Source organism: Centruroides vittatus, unplaced genomic scaffold (assembly GCF_030686945.1).
Source record: "Centruroides vittatus isolate TY-2023 unplaced genomic scaffold, ASM3068694v2 contig_726, whole genome shotgun sequence".
Classification (NCBI taxonomy): domain Eukaryota; kingdom Metazoa; phylum Arthropoda; class Arachnida; order Scorpiones; family Buthidae; genus Centruroides; species Centruroides vittatus.
The window spans coordinates 2,138,381-2,159,585 of NW_027122463.1; the positions used below are offsets into that span (position 1 = coordinate 2,138,381).

Sequence of the window (21,205 nt, forward strand, 5' to 3'; positions counted from 1 at the left end):
AGAAAAAATATACTCGAAGCTTTTGCACACTCCTTTAATTAATGTTATAAAGTTAGGAAGAGGATCAGGATCGATTCTTTGCTATTTTTGTTATGTTTTTCATCGATTTTATCGTGACAGATCTGTCAATATAACGGTTCCATCGTTAAATCCTGTAATTTTCTTCTACACCCAAAAACTTGAATATTTTCTTGGAGGGGAAAGAACTACAATTCTGTAAAAATGAGCATTTTTAAGTTATATATAAGCAAAATTTTTCCATTTTTTTAAAAAATAGAAATTAATGGTAAACAAGCTCTTACACATCTGACCGAAAGTCAGTTAACCGTTATAAATTGCTCTTGTTTTATAACCTGTACCAATTTTTGTACGTCTTGTTTTTCTTTATTAGCACATTGTTTTATACTCAGTTCACAGAACAGCTGGAACACAAGCTAAACACAACTTTTGGCCCACCCTTCCCGTATCGAGAACTTATAAAAGGGGATATTTTTTATCAAATTTTGCGTCACGTTTGCAAATTTAGCTTGTTTTTTTAAACAATCTGCTTCCAATTTTCTCGGTTTTACTATTGTATCTAAGGTTACTTTCAATATTTACAATAGCATTAATAAAATCTATGCTTCGTTTCATACGAAAATAGCTTTTATATGTTCTAGATTAAATTTGAAATGTCTTTTTCAATTGTATTTGTCGAATATAATTCATTGAGTTTGTCTTTTCGGTCTTCCAAAGTTGAAATCAAATATCGCATCTGGTTTTCAATTACTGATGAAGAGCGTTATTTGCAAAACAAAGTCTTCGAATAATACTATTATTTTGGCTTTTACTTGGACATATTAAATAATAATAATCAATTATTATTATTATTTATTTATTATTTTGTTGATAGAAACGAAGGAAAACTTTTTAATTTTTGTTTACGTGCAATATCGTTTTTACTGAATGAAATTAGAGAGGAAACAAAACAATTCTGAGCAATTTTTATTGTTTTTGTAGGTAAATTCGAAGATTTAAACAAGCAATTGATGTGTTTCCTGACATAATCCATTGTAAATTTCGTTGTAAGAAATAAGTCTGTCAGTTAATTAGAATTAATTCTGTGGAAATGAACTAATTTTACACTGATTAAAAGTACTTTTTCTTTTCAGCTTGTTAGTCTGTTTGTTTGTCTCTACGAAAAATTTATCTAATGTTAAGAGTTAAGGGTGGAGTGATGACGATGTGGCAATATCTCTTTCTAATATCATCCAACAATAGCTGCTGAATTATTTATTGAATGTTTATATGGAGAACTATATTCTCATACGTTTATATGGAGAACTATATTCTCACACTATAAAATATCATCATCATCATCATATGACTTCTCACATCCTCTAGATTCTTTGCCACAATCATATAGCTAATTCTTTCCTATTTTTCCTTTGTCTTTCATTCTAAATGGCTCTATATCTTGTATTATACACTCCATCAATCCAATCAAATTTGATTTACATAAATTTTTTAATATATATATATATTTTTTTTTTCATAGAAAACGAACAAGACCCGTGACAAATGTCTTAACTTTCGTTTAAAATAAACTTCCGTAATAATTTTACACTGGTTTTTTTATGGTAACAATATTGGCATTTAAAATAGCAATTTTACAACAAAATGCCCACTCAACAGAACATAGAAAAGTTTAAACTACAAGCGATAAAAATACATTTTGAGGGTTTAAAAACTCTTTTTACTCGGATAAAATTCGTATCAGCATACAAAATACAGACAAGATGAAACAAAGATTTTCCTCTTTCAAAACTATAAAAAAAAGCTTGGAGAAAAATAAAAAAATGGAAAGAATTGTTATAAAATTTTTGAAAAATGGAGATGATAAAAAAAAGAAAGAAACTGCATTGTGAGAGTAAGGAATAAAATGTTGAAAGGAAACATCACCTTTTTAAATTTTGTTCACCAGTTGCCTGGTAAGTATTTGTTCAATTCAGTTTCTTAAAAAAAAAAGAAAAGGAAATTAATACGCAACCTTGTTTCTCATTGGTTCTTTCAACGTGGTATGATGATAAATCATTTTCTCAGGTTATTTTTCGTAATAAAATCTGCTTAAGATCATTGGCATATCCATGTTGATGCAATTGATGAACTAGAATGGTATTTCCTCAAAGAAACTCCAACATTCTTTTATTATTCAGGAAGAAAAATCGATTAAATCAACTTCATGTTTATTTGCAGATGACTACAAAAACAATTTTCCTAATTGAATGAAAACTTTTTCTATAGGAAATTCATATATATTTTATTCTTATTTAATTAATATTTATAAACTTTATTGGTTTTTTTTTTTAAAAAAACAGTCAATCTGCATAATGCTCTATAAAAGTACAATACATTAAATTAGCGCGCGGAATTACGTGTCAGTTCTAATTTAAATTAGGATCAATTTTATGCAAATTAAATTAGTTGTAAACATACTAAACTTGTTTAAAATTAATTCAAATACTTCAAAATTTATATACTTTTACGTGGTCGAATATTATAATGGATAAATCGAAAAAATAGTGGCGCCATCTTTCGATAAGAAATGATGATAAAATCAAGTAATAATTTCTCTCCAGTTTCTTGATTATTTTTTAAATAATAAAACTGAATTTTATTGAAATTTATTTATTGTAAATGTAAATAGAATTTTTAATTTATTATTTATTTATTTTATTTTTTTAGGATGGGACATGCTATGATAGCATTTCGCTTGAGTAGGTTTGAAACGCCGCTAGATGCCGACAAACTTTTAGAATTAGGACATCATATCCTTAAAGCACATATTTATAAAATAGTAGGACGAGATTTACCACCTCATTGTACAGCTCGAGATCTCCAAGCTCTTTGGGTTCACCAAAGTGCTGAAAATATTACTATTGCTTTGGATGCTTTTCGAAATCTCTACAATCCTAATGTAAAGGTAATAAAATGTATTTAGATTCGTTTAAGTTATCAAATTTGTTTATATATTTGCATAAATTATAAATACAGTACTGTATAGAGCAAATTTATTCATTTTTCTCTCACTAGATGGCATTGATTTTTCCGATGGTGTAAAATTTAGAAAACGTGTCGCCATCTGTTGGGAAAATACGAGAGATTATTTAAGTTAATTAAAGTATATTATCAACTTTAAGTTTTTATAAATTAAATTTACACATTTTTTGCTGTAATGTATTTAATGTAGAGGAAAAAAATCTTAAACTTAGCTGAATATAAAAGTTATTATCGTATTTTGAAGAATACAACTGTATTTAAACTCAGTGGAGTGTATTTATAAATATATTTGAAACTGTTTTAAGAATGACTAGAAGTTATATTGTACACCCTTTTCATATTCTGTGTGCAGGCCTCTATTACAGATAAAACGACCTTACAGGCGGCCTGTAAGGTCGTTTTATCTGGGTCTCAATTTTACAAGGCTTCAAATACAGTTGTTACAATGTACAGTATTTACTCTTGTATTTCTTGTTTACAAAATTAAAAAAAAAAAAAAAATTAACTGAAAATATTGCTGTCACTATAGCTTGAATACATGCAAAAGAACTACAGCATATTATTATATATTTATATAACTGAATGACAATTCAATATCATATTTCACATGCAATTAAATAAGAAAAGTAACATCTGGTACTTTTCAGCAAAAAGTAAGCACTCAAAATTATTCATTTCCTGTAGTAAACAAATATCTTACGGATTTTTACATTTTCATTCGCATCTTGTAGAAAGAAAGAAAATTTAAAAAATATATATATTTATTATTTGAAGTATATTTGCTCTATCCAATTTGTTTATTAAATCGGTTCAGCATTAGATTTAAAAAAAAACCCGATTACTTCTCTGAAATGCTAGATATATTTGGAAAACGTTAATAATGTTTGAGTTGAAAAAGATGTTTTCAGGTAGCGCTGCGAACACACAAACAAGATTTGCAATGTTTGTAGCGCCACCTGAAACGTATTAAGTTTACTGTATAAAATCGTTTGTAGCAGCGCCATCTAAACTACTGTATATTTTTATTTAACAAAATATTTATTTATTTTTCTCTGTTTTTGGTTTTGTTTGTTTGTTTTTTGAATGAACGAAAAAATAAGCGCTGAAGATTCTTTTCTTTTAATTCATGAGTGATTTTTTCTTTGTAATATAAATTAATATTATTTAAGGATATATTTATTGAAATATATAAACTTTTAAAGAAATCGTTCTGTAATAGTGATTTTTTTAAAAAAGTTTTAATGTGATATTTTTTATTTTTTTGTAATTCTAACTCTAATACAAGTTTCGATTTAAGAGTGGCATCATTTTGTGCTACTTTTACTAATAGTGATAGATTCTGTATTTAATTTATAAATAAAGAAGTTCGATTCAAGAAGTCGTAGTCTGTTCAAAAAATAATTTTTGGGTCCACCATTTATTTCTTAACTGTGTTCTAGAACACCCTTTGACGACCGGACCTTTCCTTTGAGGCTGCTAGGCCGCCGGGTTAAAATAGTTCCTTTAAAAAAACAAAACATTACTTTTTGAACAGACTACGTCTTCTTGAATCGACTAAAAAATTATCTAACGACGAAATTTAATAATCAATAAAGAAGCTCAATAATTATTATTACTTTTTTAAGTTTCTTATTATTTATTACATTTTTACATATTTATTACATATACATATTTATTATTACAGAGTATTATTTTTTTTAATTGCATTTTTTCTACTAAAAAAAATTTCTTGCTTAAACTGCTTTGAGGGATCACCTCTTGGTGTTTCTGACATAGTTCTTGAATTTGAATGTTATATTTTGCACTTAATTAAAAAAATAGACTTTCTTATGATGCACAATGAATATACAAGATGACATAAAAGTCAGTTAACCGAAATATATAGCCTATTTTAAGCCGATCAAAGCCGGTTTAAAACAGCGAAGCGACTGTAGCTGTTTCAACCGGTTTTAACTGATTATATACATATATACATATATACATATATATATTATTTAACTTATTTTTGGTCTAATTTGTATTTATAACATCGAAACGTATTAATAAACGAATTATATAGTAATATTTTAAGAAGAAAAATTGATTTAAATATAATTTTAATAAGCAATTTTTCTTGAGAAAAACCAGACAACTTTTAAAATTATTATACTGTTCAAATTCAATTTCTGAAATAAATATTACGTTGTTGTGTATATCTGCTTTCTTTTACCTTAATGCTGGCTCTCGTTAATTTAATTTTTTAATTTATTTTTTAGGTTAGCCGTCTGTTGTTGTTAGCGGGTGCTAATCCAGATTATCGTACCAGTTACCTTGATAATGCCCCTTTACTTTGCTTCGCTGCTCACGAGGGATATATCGAAATGGTGACGTCATTGCTCGAATTCGGTGCTGATGTCAATACTTCAACTGATGCTGGAATGAGTTCACTTTCTTTAGCAAGCAGACGTGGCCATTTAGAAATCGTTAGGCAAATGGTCACATGGGGTGCAAAGGTAGACGTTTGTTTATTTATAAAAACACACACGAATATACTACACAACTCTATTGTAATAAATCATTGTGTAGTAAAAGCAATATTGATTATTTTTATCAATAAACTCTTCAAAAATTTATAAATATTACGTTAATTATTTATGAACCATTAAATGATGAATTAACTTTATTTTCAGATAAATCAAACGGATAATAATGGACAATGTCCATTAGTTCACGCGTCACTAAATGGATATCTTGATATAGTTAGTTATTTAATTCAGTACGACTGGCCTCCTGACAATAAAGATGATCCAGGTCTGGCCAGGGCTGCTCAGCAATCTTTAGTAGCCGCTTCTAGGCGTGGTCACGTTACTGTAAGTAATTCAGCTAAGAGTTGAACCTTACAAATGTACTATCGATCGTTCGAATCATCATGCATTCTTTCTTTCTTTGCAGGTTTGCGAATTCCTTTTAGACATGGCTGAAGTAGATGTTAATTCAACAGACGATCTAACTGGTCAAACTCCATTAACAGCTGCGTGCTCAGCCGGCCACAGTAATATCTGCGAAGTGCTAATCCAAAGAGGTGCTACTTTATCAGCTCTCAACCGACAGAGAGAACCTCCACTTGTCTGTGCTGTGGTTGATGGTGATTGGAAAGTTGCAAAATTGCTTTTAACTCATGAGGGATCACTTGAATTGTCAGATGGACAAGGAAGGACTCCTTTAATGTTTGCAGCAATGAAAGGTCATATGGGGGTATTGGAATTGCTTCTTTCGAAAGGTAATTCCATAAAATTACATTAAAAATGTATTATAATTAGTAAAAAAAAAATATATTTATATTCATATTCAGTAATTTCATCGATTGGAAGAAATAATCACGCTTTGCCCATGTTGTTTTATTAAAGTAAAACCATTGAAAAATGATGATGACGACAAATCTAATCATCATCTAAATAAATTAATCTTATATTTAATTATATATCCTTTAAATTTTAAAAATATGCACACTGGTTTGTTTAGATAAATTGCTTTTTTGTCCGTTACACTTCCAAAAATAGAAATGAAGAAAATATATATATATATGTTTTCAGCAACAAATTAAAATGGATATACTTGGTGGTAACAATTTGTACAAATGCTTTCTAAAATAGAAAAACTTCAAACTTATAAAAATGAAATTTATTACATGGCAAAAAGGATACGAAACGAAATTTGCGATCCTAGACTATGTACTAAATTTAGTTTATCCTTTTTTTTGTCCATTTGCTATCGTAGATATTATGTAATTATGCCTGGAAGCAAATGTAGAATCTTGTTTATAAAAAAAAAATTATTGCATAAATATATAAACTCTCAACCCACATTCTTTGTATTGACCAGAGAAAATAAAATCGAAGATATTTCCTCCAACAACTTTTGATGAAATGTAAAAGAAAAGTACAAATTTGATGAAATGTAAAAGAAAAGTACAAGATACTATAGGTTAAAGAACTTTTGATGAAATCAAAATAATGCCATTAAAGAATATATCAAAATAATGCCATTAAAGGATATATCAAAATAATGCCATTCTTTAACCCATAGTATCTTGAACGATACAAATGTACATTCTGTACATCATATTTAATCATTATTATACGCTAAAATTTAATTATATAGGGATCAGTTAACCGAAAATGGTTATGAACGACAACACACAACCGTCTGAAACCAGTTTTAAGTTCGTTAAAAAATCTCGGTTAACTAACTTAGACCAACCTGTATTTATTTGGTACATCTATAAATGTTAACATGAAACTATATTTTGTATATTGTTTTTTGTCAGGAGCATCTACAAACAGCACGGATAAGGATGGTCTGACAGCTTTATGTTGGGCGTGCAAAAAAGGACAGTATCAAGCAGCTCAATGTCTCCTTGATCATGGTTCAAATATTGATCATACAGACAAAACAGGTCAGACTCCTTTGGATTTAGCAGCTTCTCATGGGGATGCAGATACAGTTAAGTTCGATACATAAACTTTTATTTATCATTAATATAATTTCATTGGAATAAAAAAAAAGTACTTTAATTATAAACAAATTAAATATTTTGAAGCTTATATTATAGTAATAGACTATAATTTTGCATGGATAAGAGTTTTTGCTATTGTTTTCTATATATTGATTCATATTTTATATTCAAATATTGATTTTTCTTACATTTATCACTAAAATTTAAAAATTATTCTTAAGAAAGAAAGAAAGAAAGAAAAAAATAATAATAATAATACTATTTTCAGTATTGTTAAAAGAAATATTTAAATACCTGAGATAGCTATTTTATAATAAGACCAATGATTTTTACCATTTAATTAATAAAGGTTTGGAATTTAATTTAGCAGCAGACAATAAACCGTTTTCTTATTTTTTTTTTTGATAGGTTCAATTGTTGTTAGACAAAGGAGCGTTAGTAGAGCATGTTGACCTTCAGGGTGTTAGACCTCTTGATAGAGCCATAGCTCATGGTAACATGGCATCAGTAGCATGTTTCCTTCATAAAGGAGCAAAATTAGGTGAGTTTATATAATAAATAAAGGAAAAACCATAATTTTATTTAATATTCTAGTACCTTTTTACAACAAAAATTTTTGACATTTTTATAGGATATCAATTCAAATCTTAAATTAATTTTTGACATTTAGCAAATGTATTAAAATAAATAAATATTTAATTTATTAACGTAAATATTTAAATCAAAATTTATCATCTTTTTTTAAAGATAAGTTCTTAGATAAATATTAATTCAATTTATCCATTTATTTAAATACTGTAAACAATTTAAATTATTCAATTATTTTAGAAAAATAAATATTATTATTTCATTTAATTAATGACAATTTAAAATATTTTTATTGTAATAATAATATAATAATTTTTCAGGTAATTTAGTATTAATTAATTACCTTATTTAATTTTTAATGGTGAAGGTTCACAGACATGGACTTTAGCAGAAGGGAAACCAGATATATTATTATTATTATTAAATAAACTAAGAGAAGATGGTGCCCTATTTTATAAGGTATGGAAATTTAAGTTAAATAATCCTCTTATACTATTGAAAAATAATTGATAACAAGAAAAGACATTCAATTTTTTTTTTGTAATAATCCAATTAATTTTATTACCTATTTAGCAACAAAAAATAATCATTAAATGCTAATTTTTTTAAATATTTATATATAGAAAAATAGGTTGAAAGAAGCGACTCATCGATTTCAATACGCTTTAAAAAAATTTCCATCGGAGAAATCCGTTGGGAGTGATCTACCTCATTTTCAACTTTTAAAGTTTCAACTTTTAATTGGGCTTTCACGCTGTAAGAAGAAATTAAAAGTAAGTAAATTCCTTCAGAAAAAAAAAGAAAAAATATATATATTAAATAATTTTCTTTAGTATATAAAATTGCTTTTAGTATCAGTCATTTAATTTCTTTTTCTCTTCCTTGTTAAGTATAATTAAAACAGATGAAAAATATAATGAGCTGTTGCAGTTAAATTTTGAAAAAATTTATTTATTTATTTATTTAATAGCAAAAATTCTTCTAAAGTCAGTCAAACTTAAAAACTTTTAACTTTATAAAGTTCAGTAATAAAATACAAAAATAAATACAGTAAAACCTGTGTAAACCGGACGGTACTGAATATTTTTTCTGTTTTGACGTGTTTCCGTTTGAAACAGGGTTTTTTTTAAACAGAAAAACGAGCCGTTTCGAATTATTTTTCACATTTAAGCAGGTTTCCGTTTTACTTAGGTTCCGCTTTGGACAGGTTTTACTATAATTTTTAAATAAAAAAAAAAGACGATACAGTTTTAAGCTTTGATTTATTTTTAATAAAATTATTGAAATTTAAAGAAGAAAAACTCAAAATTAAAAACAATAAATGTAAATTTAAGTTCAATTTATTTTAATTTTTTTTTTTTATTATGATTTAAAATTTTAAAAATAAATTAAATAATTTTGTTTTGTTTTATTGTAAATTAGCAGCATTTTATTTAAGAGATTGAATTATTAAGGATTAAAACAGCTTTTATTTTTCTTTTTTTTTTCTTTTCAGATAACAAATGTAAATAAGCAATTAGCTTGATGTAATTTGGTTAATTAGTCATTATTAAATTTTTATTTTATTTTATTTTATTTACATGGTAACGAATTTGTATATTCTTTTCAATTCCTTTAAATTCAATTGTAGACGAAATCTAATTTGCTATTGTTTCTTGTAGATAAAAATAGATTACATTGCTGATTTTGTATAAAAAGTAGCCTGATTGATAAAATTGTTTTCGTATTTTATTAGATTTAGTTGACAATTTTGTTATTGATGTTGAATCGAAGGATTGCTTGATAAAATATTGTTAAAACAAGACAAAAATACGCCATTTTCCCCCCTATAAAATATAAAAATTGTACGCAAATTCTCATGTATTTCAAATTAAGACAGGCATCTATACATCATGTATTTTTATAAAGGAGGGACGACAGGATGTTCGTAATTTCATATTCCTATTTGTTAATTTACATAGAAATTACCGAGAAAGTAACTTAAAATAAAATTCTCGGAAAGGAAGATAAATCTGATACGATATTGAATGAGATAAATGATGTTATCTCTTCATAGCAGGTGTTTTTTTTTCTTCTTCTTTCCAGAATTTATTTCTTCCGTGTAAACACGATTTTCGTTTATTTAATTGTTTTAATTTATTTAATACAGCTAATATTAATGTATATAGGTTATACACGATTGTTAATTAATGATTTATTAGGCTGTAGACTCTTCATAATTAGTTTAATGAGAGTTAAAAAGCTATAAATGATAAGTTTCGTTAAGACATGTTTATGCATAATTTATAGTCTTTTTCTCACTAATTTTGATTTAAATATTTTTATTAGGACCTGAACAAAAAAATTCATTCGTTAGCTTAATATTAATAATGCATTTATTTCTTTTTTTAATATAAATTATTTTTAAAATTTAGTCTAACTCCACGTTTTCTGTTACGTTATTGATCATTACTATTTTCTTTTAATTACAACAGTGAAGGAGAAACACGTCATTTATCATCTAATTTTCGATCGTTACATTAGAATATAAGAAAAATTTCAATTGGTTATTTATTAGAGGTAATTGAGGTAATGAAAGAAAGCCATAAAATTCCTATAAATCTTAACTGACGTAATGAAAATGATGTCATTACAGTAGAGCATCGATTATCCGACCCGTACCTACGATTAACCGACCGCGTTCTAGTCGGCAAATTCAAATGTCCGCTAGTGATGTGGCGCTACAATATTTGGTTATGTCTTGGCTACTTTAATATTATTTTTGTTAAATTTTTGCATGTTTTAGCTGGCAGCACTGGCTCGACCATAAAGGGAGGCTAGTATTTAAACCAGGCCTAATACACTATACTAATAATGTATTTTTTCATACTTTTCGGTTATCCGACCAACCCCACTCCCAATTAAGTCGGATAATCGATGCTCTACTGTACTTTACTTAACACCCATTGAAAAATTGGAAGCTAAATATTACGAATTAATTCTTTAAAAAAATCCCAAAAATTATGAATTTTTTCCTTTTAATTTTATTAGAAAATTATTAATAATAAACATTAATAAGTATTAATATAAACATACTCAAGAATTGGGTTTACATCATCTCTGCTAGATCTATTGTAATTATAGGGCTATAATTTTCACACTGCAGACCTATAGATTTCCACTGTCTCTGTCCGTTCTTCAAAAATCCAATAAATTAATTTAGATAGATTTTATTCTATAAAAAGATATTTATATGCACTTGAACTAATGAAGTTGATTGACTGAAATTATAGATATAATAATATATTAAATTTCTATAGAAAACTTTAAATATGTTTTAGCTGATTAAAGAATAATTTTGTTTATATTTAAAAATTTTTCGAAGAAGCAAAATTATTTTTCTTGCATATTTTCTAGAATATTGATTTTTTTTCCCCTGTTGTATATTTATAATATTTAATTTTCAGCTTAGGATGTTGTAAGAAGGGAATATTGATTTGTTTAAGATTAGCGTGTACACAAAGAAAAACGAGTAATTTGTAGTTAAAGGACAGAAAGGAACGATTTGTCTTTAGAAAAGTTTACCCTATAGCTGGATCCTACTTGTATTGTTTCACCTGTTAATGTTGTTGGGAAAAAGTATTGGATGGAGATGTTTTTAGTTCCGTGTCATCACGCCAGATGGTGTGTTCACGTCATTTGGATGTTGAGGTCCATGAACGTGACTCGAATCTATATATTTGTTTATCTTCAAGTTATTTTGAGTTATATTTAATATTTTTAAAAGATTTTTCTTTCTCGCTAATTCATACACATTTCCCTATTTAGAAAGAGATTGAGAGAGATTTTTCCGTCATGCAAACTTTAAATTTATTTACAATCAATCAATTCTGATAGCAGTAGACCATTTATTCGTAATAATTATCTAATTCATGATCTCCTACTGTTAATTATATAGTACTTACACGATATTTGATGCAAGCATTATCGAAAAGATTTTTTTTAAATTTGTAGAAAATATAAACCGAAGTTTCTTCTTAAGATAGTTATTTATTTATTCCCATAAAGTTTCTTTTAATTCAAATGGGAGTTTGTTGTATGTGATATTTTCACGCAAATTCATGTGATTTTTTAAATTTCTAACGAACTTTACTTTATAATGCAAATAACATTAACACGAGCGGATGAAATACCATTACGGTAATAACAGTGTTTGGGTGGGGCCATTTACTGTCACATCTCTCAATCAACGACATTTAATGACAGATCATTAACAGCCAGCTACAAAAGTATGTAAATGACAAATTTAGAAACACGTACAAGTAATCAATAACATCAATTATAGTTAAATAATTACTAATCTCTCAAATCCTAGTTTACCTTTTCTCTGGAATTATAGATGCTATCTTAACAGAATTTCATGTTAAATTTCCATGTAGGCTTATTAATTAGCTCTTAATGAATCATTAAATAGTTTAACCTTTTCAGATTAATAAATCAAAACTTGTCTGTTTGCTCGAATTTTAAATACAACGAAAATGATTTTTATTCTCAAGAAAGTTCGGGAGACATTTTACAATTGTATTTACCTGGATATATTATCCAGGTAAATACAATTTATTGTATTTACCTGGATAATATATCCATTCTAGCTCATATAAATAATTGAAATATTATGTTTTATTGATGTTGTAAGGCCACACGCAAAGTTTCGACGATAATTATCTGATTAAATTTATTTTTTTTAAATCCCATCGAAATTAGAATTTCAATTAAAAATGGTCGCTTAAGTGAAATAAATCGAATATTTCAGATGTAAAATATACAATAAGTTCATTTATTTAACACTAGCTACTCCCAATTGCTCGGTCTTTTGAAGAAGGTGATAAAAATAATGGGCTTAGATCAATAAATGTACAGTACATTTTAGTCAGAGTATTTACTATAATGAAACTTCAAAACACAAAAAAATGGCTCGGGCTTTAGTGGTGGTTGGGGGGCCCACATCGTATTTTTTATAAAGTGTTAAAGATTATTCTTGCCAAATTTGGGACGGATACATTATGAACGGTATAGAACTTTTTACCTAACATATAGCGGCGCGTTATAGCTTCATGGGGCCCAGGCAAATTGAATTAGGAGCCCCATGTTGACTTCGAACATTTTTCTTCAGGAAAAAATTTTGGGATAGCCTAGTTCGTTTTTTTTAACACGATTCCAGCAGGTTAAGTTCTGCTTTGCGCCAGTGCACCTTGAACCCCACCGTTAATGTAGACCCCAGCTTTAAAATTTGATATTTTTACTGCAGTAATGAGTTTATAAAAGATTGGATTGGGGCCCCCTATTGCTGGAGGCCCCAGGCAATTGCTCTTTTTGTCCATAGGATACACGCGCCACTGTTAACATACATATTTTGACTAGATATTGTAGATAAACAATTCCCTATCCTACATTTTATTTTGTTTACGTCTTAGGACTATTCATAACTTTAAAATTCATAAAGGAGTTATGTTTTAATATTATTCAATATATTTCTGACTACCTCTATGAAAGATTTAATACATTTGTTGCAATTTTTTTTTATATATAATCAGTATCATTTTCTTTATCGATTTGCATATTATCTTGCTTCTTTATTTAGTCATAAAATTATTTTCGTACTTCAAATAACATTTCTTCGCACTTATTCTAATTACTTTCCCCTTTACGTGGATCTATTGATTTTTTTAATTGGTCAATGAATATTCATTGTCATTGAGTACACAGTATGGTACTGGTACTGTTTAACGTCATTGAATGTAATACAATGTTAGTGTTCTTTTGGGAAATTCAACGACCTTTGATAGTTTTTATAGTAGTAGTTAAATATGCTAAAGACGTGCTTTTTTTCATTAATAGCTCTGATGTATCCTTTCTAAATTTTTTAATTTTTTTTTTTTTGAAATTATATTATAAACTGTAGAAAATTAAATTTTATATTCATTAAAACGATTTAGAAAATATAAATTTAATTTTAATCTAAGACCAGTTTCAAGTATTGCTACATTTCCTTCTTAATTCGTGAGATTAATCTATTTAAATACTATAAAATTGAATGAAAACCTATATAGATACTAGACTTTAAAGTAAATTTGTGGTTGAAATTATAATTTTTTATTATTTTAATAATAATAATAAAAAAAAATTACCCGGTACTTAAAGGATTTTCTTAACTAAGATCGAAAATTTTAAGCTTATTTCAGCATTAAATTTCTTAATATAATAAATGTAATTATATACGTTATAAAACTTTGAATATATGGAATGATATTAAGTTTTTAATAATAATTCTTATTTTAATATTATTATTTTAATTTTTAGGATTATACAACTGCCATAGATGCTGCTGATCAGGCGATACAGATAAAACCGAAATCTTGGGAAGGATATTATGTCCGTGCTAGAGCCACAAGTGATAGCGGGTAAACATTAAAAAATTTAATATTTTAAATGACTCATTCAATATAATACATGCTTAATTATTTAATTTAGTTTTAATAACTAACCTACAACTAAGAAGAAATTTTTGCCAAATCTACAAGAAAAAACATTGTTTTAGATTTCTTTAAAATAATCTTAAATAAAATTTTAATGAATGAAAAATAAAATTCTAGATATTTTCCTCTTCTTCAAATAATTCATTATTAAAATGTTAATGTTTTTTTTATCATAATTTTAACAGAGGAAAAGTATGCATTAAAATATTTTTATTCCGTTTTAATTCCTAAATCTCCTTTCAAGGTTATTACATTAACCTATTTTTATCATTAAAATCAATATATGTTGTATATAATTCATTAGGACATATTTGGAAAATGTTTCCTTCTCTGTGTATTTATTTGTACCTATTAAAAGTTGAAATATTAAAGTTAAATCTACAAAATTAGTTTTTTTCCCGTTATGCACGATTAGAATTTAAAATTAACACTCCAATAACGTTACAAGACTTAAAGTAATAAATTTTAATTAATGTATTGTAAAATGTTAAAGGGTTTTAAAGATGGGGGAATAATTTTAACGGATTTACACATTTTCCACAAATATGTAGATTCATTTCTTATGATTGTTGTAATCAAGGCCTTCGGGAGCTTATATGGGACTCCTTTAACCTTTTGTTTTTTCTTTTTTTTTTGAACAAATGAAATACGTAGAATGTTTCTTCATTAATAAAAAGTAGCCTCAAAGAGCTTTAACGGTATTTTTACTAACAGGAAAAATTTTATTGGGGTAGGAATAGTTACAGATCCTATCCCTGCTCCCTTCTGGATGACTCTGGTCTGTTTATAACCACTTTTAAAACCAGTACAATGCTCTCAATTTTAATAGTGTCATGCCCTTGTACATCATACTTTTCCTATAAATAATGGTCATGACGGTCACCAAGTGCAAACTTTAGAACTGTAATAACGCAACTTTCGCTGCAAACCGGAAATATATATATAGTTAATCAGGCCTCCTACCCCTAAGCTTTCCACATTTGTCTCGATTTTTATCTATGTAACTTTGTTCTCAAGATTAAGGAAGGACAGACAAACGAACGCAGTGGGAATTTATATTCTACAATTTTTGAAAATTGCAGCCCAATAGATAATATATTAAATGTAATAATGATAATAAAAATATTACTTAAAGTTTGAATTCAAACCTACACTTTAAATAAGTAATAAAATATTTTACTAAGTTATCTTTTAAACTCGACTATTTTAAATTCTTTTACGTGTAAATTATTGCATTTGTCTAATTTATGTCCAATATTAGGATAATTTAATGTATGAATAATTCAAAAATATAAATTACTTCATGTAATCTAACGCTAGTTCTTGGTATTATTTTCGAAGCTAGTTTTATCGTAAATCGTGCATGGACTGTATTTACGTCACAAGAACGGAATAATAGTAGGTTTATGTAATCAATACCAGACTTTTATTGTAGGGAAGTGTTTAAGAACAGCATTCTCGAGGTCGTTTTTTTTTTCTTTTTACATGATATCATGTATAAGTCATATTTCATCGATCGAGATTCTCAGTCGTGTTTTATATAAATGTCAACGTGCGTCTAGCGTTAATATCCCCCTTAAGAGTAGTGTTACTATCTTATTAGCAAATTACCGTTCTGTTTAATCTCGTATAACGACTTGTAAATTGACGTTAATGAAGATAATTAAGTTCTAACCAATTCACTCATTGTCGATTTTATAAATTGTCTGGTAAATGTTTGCAGATAAACAAAATACTTTTAAAAGCTTCCTGCATTCTGACTGTGTAAATGCTATTGTTGATAAGAGGAATTAATTAAAATGGAATGTTTCTATAAAATATTGATTTTTATCTTGAGTTTTATTCGAAATTTATCGCTTTTGTCTTATTTAAATATGAATATATTTCATTTTCTTATAAAATAATAGGTTGATAATTAGGATTTAGATACGGTTTAGGGCCTAACATTAAAAAACAAAATATATATTATTTAAGGAATGACAGGGCCTTTTATATATTAGGGCTGGATTTTGTCTTGCTCTAATCTAAGTTTATAATAAGTAAACGAGCAATTATTTATTGTGACAGTCGTTACAATGCCGGGCTGCAATTATTAATTTATTTAATTTAAACTATATGCTCTCCATCTCAAAATTAGCAGTGGCTTGCTCCTGTACTGTACATCATACTTTTCCTTTAACAATAGAGTCGTGCCGGTCATCTATCTAACACCTTTCAGGGGAAGTTTTGAATTGAAATAACATGACTTCCGGTCTGCATCGGAAGTTCTTCGGGGCTTCCTGATCATAAGATTTATCGTCTTTCATTCGTTCTCGAGATTAATGAAAGACGGACGGACGGACGACAGTGGGAATTTATAGGTCTACATTTTTTTTTTTCAAATTACAGCCGAATTAAAACAAAAATAATGAAAAAAATTACATAAATAAAAATGTAAATTTTATTATTATCAATTAAATAAGTGCATTTAAGTCGGCAGAAACAAATTTGTTATCTTTTAAATTTTAAAATTGGTTAGAACAGATCAATTTTGTAATTAATTAACGAAGACTTTATACTTTATCCACAAGAAAAAATAATAATAATAGATCATTAAAAGCTATCCCATATTTGCATTTTTCATCTTTAAATTAAGCATTCAAAACTCTTCTAACAAATTCAAGTTAAAATTTTTAAAACTTTTTTTGAAATAATTTCTATTCAAACTTTAATTAATTTATTCTTTAAAACTTTATATCAAATAATAATTAATTTAATAAAATATCCTTGTTTTAATTATTTGCTAAAGTTCTAGTTTGCAATGTCTACAAAACATTGTCTTAAACTTTTTGTAAGGAGTGAAAAATTTAAATTGAATCCTTAATACTAATTTTAATTGATTAAATTTTTTTATTTATATTACTGTACATAATGTACTGTACATAGTTTATATATAATAGAGAATTTAGATGAAATTTAACCTTAACAAACTAATTTTAAATCAATTTAAAGTAACGAAAACTGGAAATCACGTATTATTTTCAAATAAATTTCTTTATTATTATAATAATTAATACTACGATCTAATTTAAATTAATTAAATCACAAATGCTCTTAATTTTTTCAAAATTGTCATTATTATTATTGTTGTTTTATTTTGTGTGTGAAGGTTTGAATTTAGGTGCCCTTAATTTTAATTGATTAAAATTAAGAGCATCTAAAATAGGTCTTCGGTCAGAATGACCTACGAACTCGAGTATATCTTATCATTTCAGACGTCCCGAAGAAGCTTTACAAGACATAGAAGAGGCATTAGATATGGTCCCAACAAATAGCGAAATTAGGAAGATTTTATACCGTTTAAAGGACGATATTTTAACTGGTTACGAAAGCTGTAATCTAGAAAATGATGTTTCTTGTAGTACAGATTCTGCTAAATCTAGCAGTACAAGCAGGTAGAATTTTTTTAAAAAGAAAACTTTATAAAACAAAAAATTTAATTGTCGAAAGAAAAATATGTAATTTATTTTCTATCAACAGCTGTCTCAGTTCCATGAGGACTCAAACAGGTTCTACGGAGACTATCGATCAATTCTGCGCTTTGTCACTGGATCCTCTTGTGGCATCTAATATCACAAGATTGACTGAAAAAGTCGGTGCTGATGGACTCACTTTTGAGACAGTGATCTAATAACTATTATATATTAAAAAAAATACCTAGTCTGACGTCATGAAGCGTGTTTAAACAATATTTTATAGTTCGTAAAGCCGAAAGGACAATGAAAAACTGTAAACATCTAGGATAATTAAGTACAGGATGTTATATCAGTATAGCAATTCTCCAGCGGCTGTCTACTGATTGAGATGATCAGTAGAGAAAATAAAAGAAATGAAAAAATATCTGTGTGCAAATAAGCAACAGGAATTACTTCTATGATTCTATATTTCCCCCTTCTTCGTACAAAGAAAAAATAAAAATAAAAAAAATAAAAGTTTTTCTCTAGGAAAGAAAAACAAATAAAAATTCCTAATATCAAGAAAACTCTTCTCTGTAAATTGGTAGAGTACTTATTGTATGTAGATTATTCGATAAATTTGAAAATTTAAAAAAATTAACAAAAAAAAAAATAATAATAATAAACATAAGCACTCGAAACATTCTTTGTATTATACGTTGTAAGTATTTTCAAAATTGTCATTATTATTATTATTATTATAATTATTATTGTTGTTTTATTTTGTGGTGAAGGGTTGAATTTAGTAAATTATTGCCGTGAATCTGTGTTATCTGTAGATAGCCCATAGTTGGATAAAATTGAATTTCAAGTCAAACTGATGTAAACATTGGGAATTTGTTATTTAGATGGGAATAAATATTAGTGTTTTTCTTTTTTAATATTTGTTTTTTATTTTTATTATTTTTATTATTATTAATCGTCTCCAGAATTGAACTTAAACCTATCTATTAAGGTTCATAAAGTGGATGAATGATCCTTTTCATGTAAACAAAAATAAATTAAAGATTATTCGGATAAATAAAAATATAAAGTATTAAAAATTGAAATCATTAATACTAAGTAAACACTTCACTAAATATGAATTAAAAATTACATGTTACAAAAATCAATAAAATTTTAAATGAATTTTAAACAATTATTTAGATAAACAGCGTTTGAGTGAGGACGATAATTATCAGTTTGCCACAAGAAATATGCCACAATTTTTCATTATATATAATTATTTTAATTATATCTGAGAATATAAATTAATGCAGCATGGTTATTCATTATATCTACCGAAAATAGAACAACGTGAAACATTTTCTTAATCATCTTTAACGCAGAAAATCTCATAAGGTTGCAGGAAAGACAAAACGTTATTTGCGGTGGAATTTTAGTCTTATTTAAAGTCTTATTTTTCTACTTTAGAATTTAGTAGGGTGACCCAAAAATCAGTTAACCGTGTTTGTTTTGTATCCCATATTTACTTGCTAATATGGACTATTCAACAATATGTTGTATTGTCAATTTTGTGAATAAATACTTTATTCAAATATACTTACGAACATAATTTTAATAAAGTAATTTATTTTTTATAATATTTTAACTGACTTTTAGATCACCCTATACTTTAATGAACAGTTTTCTTGTTTTGAAAAAAAACTGGAAATTTGTTCTATTCATTTGAGCTGTTCTACTGTGAATTTTTAAGAATATGTTCTAAAAAAGTTTGATCAAATGAAAGTTAAATGTTCCTGTCAAAACTTCAATAATTAATATGCAATTCGGTTACATCAATTTTAAAATATTTAGTATAAGATAGTGTAGAAGCAGCTATATACTTTAACATGTACGAGTATGTTTCTAATTTATTACTTTTACTACCATATATTTTTTCTTTTGTTGCTTTACTACCTTCCATAAATAAAATTCATAATAAAGTGTATAGCTATTTTTGCACCATTTACATTATTTATTACTAATAATAGGGATTTCTATTTTGCCAGCATTACTATTTTAACCATTATGTATTAATGTTTATGGAACTTGAAAATGTTAGCCAAAATCACACATATTGTACAGTACGTTAAAATGTATCCACAGATTGATAACTCTCGGTATCATAGAGATCAATATATTCAGAGAGTCCTTTGCATCTTCTTAACCAAAATTTAAAATAAGTAACTTATTTATTATTGTAGTTTTCTAATAGTTATAGAAGTAAAACACTTTTTATGTATGTTTTCGCATACCGAGAACAATTATGTTTAGGTCTAGATTTAACAATTCTCAATTTAGAAAATGTAATGCATAATATGAATTTGAAATGTGTGTGTGTGTGTGTAATTTATTTGTGTGTATGCACGCGCACAATGGGCAATTGTCCAAAACTCAGTTAACTATTATCGACAATAAACTAATAGTGCTTTTTCTATTCAAATACTTTTATAATCTTCAGAAAAATTGTTCGAAGTGACTATCTTGATCGATATGCAAATTAACAAATTCAGCTGACTGTTCATATCTACAAGTATGTCTATAACAAAACAAAACCCGGTTACTGATTTTTGATCATCCTACACTTAAAATTAGAAAAATCGAAGCGTTAATTCTGGTTATAAGAATATTTCAAATATTCCACAACTAAATAACTTTATTTTTAATGTTGTTTTAAAGAATTTACTTGAATAAATTATAAATTCATTATAGAACAAACAGTTGCTTCATTTTCGCATCGTACGTAATCAATACAGGTAAGGTCCGACACTCCTGTTTGCTTTAACGATGTCAAATTACAATAAATTGCTCTGAAATTGTAACATATATCGTTATATAATTACTAGAATTGTTTCATTATTTAAGAGATACTTTTACGAAAATTACATTTGATTTCGGAAGTGGAGTTACATGACTGATAGTTATCATCTAGGTTATATCTGTTTAAGAAGTTGCTTTATTATTCTAGATATTTGATTTAACTAATTGATGAGAAATATTCGATATTTACACCCGTTCTTGCTGAAGATAAATTTATGTTTGAAAGTTACTAAAATTTTGATTAATTACAAAGTAGCTGACGTTGTTTAAAA

At 26.8% G+C, this 21,205-nt stretch overlaps 1 protein-coding gene across 4 annotated transcripts in view; it reads left to right on the plus strand.

Annotated features, from left to right (window-relative positions):
* Positions 1-19,012, plus strand: part of LOC136980833 (protein TANC2-like) — a 120,014-nt gene extending 101,002 nt beyond the window's left edge. For all 4 annotated transcript variants that reach the window (XM_067277036.1, XM_067277038.1, XM_067277039.1 and 1 more), the window contains 11 exons: positions 2,725-2,962; positions 5,295-5,531; positions 5,709-5,888; positions 5,971-6,298; positions 7,346-7,521; positions 7,943-8,075; positions 8,490-8,581; positions 8,746-8,895; positions 14,462-14,562; positions 17,892-18,071; positions 18,157-19,012. In XM_067277036.1, coding sequence (XP_067133137.1) covers positions 2,725-2,962; positions 5,295-5,531; positions 5,709-5,888; positions 5,971-6,298; positions 7,346-7,521; positions 7,943-8,075; positions 8,490-8,581; positions 8,746-8,895; positions 14,462-14,562; positions 17,892-18,071; positions 18,157-18,307 — 1,966 coding nt within the window. In that variant the 3' untranslated portion in view covers positions 18,308-19,012. The remainder of the gene's footprint in view (positions 1-2,724; positions 2,963-5,294; positions 5,532-5,708; positions 5,889-5,970; positions 6,299-7,345; positions 7,522-7,942; positions 8,076-8,489; positions 8,582-8,745; positions 8,896-14,461; positions 14,563-17,891; positions 18,072-18,156) is intronic.
* Positions 19,013-21,205: the final 2,193 nt, after the last annotated feature.